This window comes from Carlito syrichta, unplaced genomic scaffold (genome assembly GCF_000164805.1).
Source record: "Carlito syrichta isolate Samal-C Ts95f unplaced genomic scaffold, Tarsius_syrichta-2.0.1 Scaffold314713, whole genome shotgun sequence".
Lineage (NCBI taxonomy): Eukaryota > Metazoa > Chordata > Mammalia > Primates > Tarsiidae > Carlito > Carlito syrichta.
The window spans coordinates 446958-447169 of record NW_007258809.1 but is presented as its reverse complement, the minus strand read 5'-3'; the positions used below and the strand labels follow the sequence as shown (position 1 = coordinate 447169).

At 71.7% G+C, this 212-nt stretch overlaps 1 protein-coding gene across 7 annotated transcripts in view; it reads left to right on the top strand.

The window, feature by feature from the left end:
• The window catches only part of SRPK2 (SRSF protein kinase 2), a 271418-nt gene that overhangs the window by 182 nt on the left and 271024 nt on the right, over window positions 1–212 (top strand). For 4 of the 7 annotated variants that reach the window (XM_021719445.1, XM_021719443.1, XM_021719440.1 and 1 more), the window contains exons 1-2: window positions 7–14; window positions 105–159. Coding sequence is in view for 3 of the 7 variants with exons in the window: in XM_021719437.1 (XP_021575112.1) it covers window positions 105–159 (55 nt within the window). In the remaining 4 variants the exon portion in view is untranslated. Of the gene's footprint in view, window positions 1–6; window positions 15–104; window positions 160–212 lie in introns of those variants that run through there. The other 3 variants (XM_021719437.1, XM_021719444.1, XM_021719438.1) reach the window with 1 other exon arrangement.

The window sequence follows — 212 nt, the reverse complement described above, 5'->3', positions numbered from 1 at the left end:
GAGCTCCCGGAAAGGTGAGTGGCCCGCGGCGCCCCCTCCTCCCCGCCACGCGGCCCCGCAGGCCGGCCGGCCCGACCGTTAATGTGTGTCTGCTCTCTCCCCAGTGCTGGCCATTCAGGCCCGTAAGAGGAGGCCGAAAAGAGAGAAACATCCGAAAAAGTGAGTCCGCGCCGCGCTCGTCCCCGGGCCCCCGCCCCCACCCACCCGCCGGG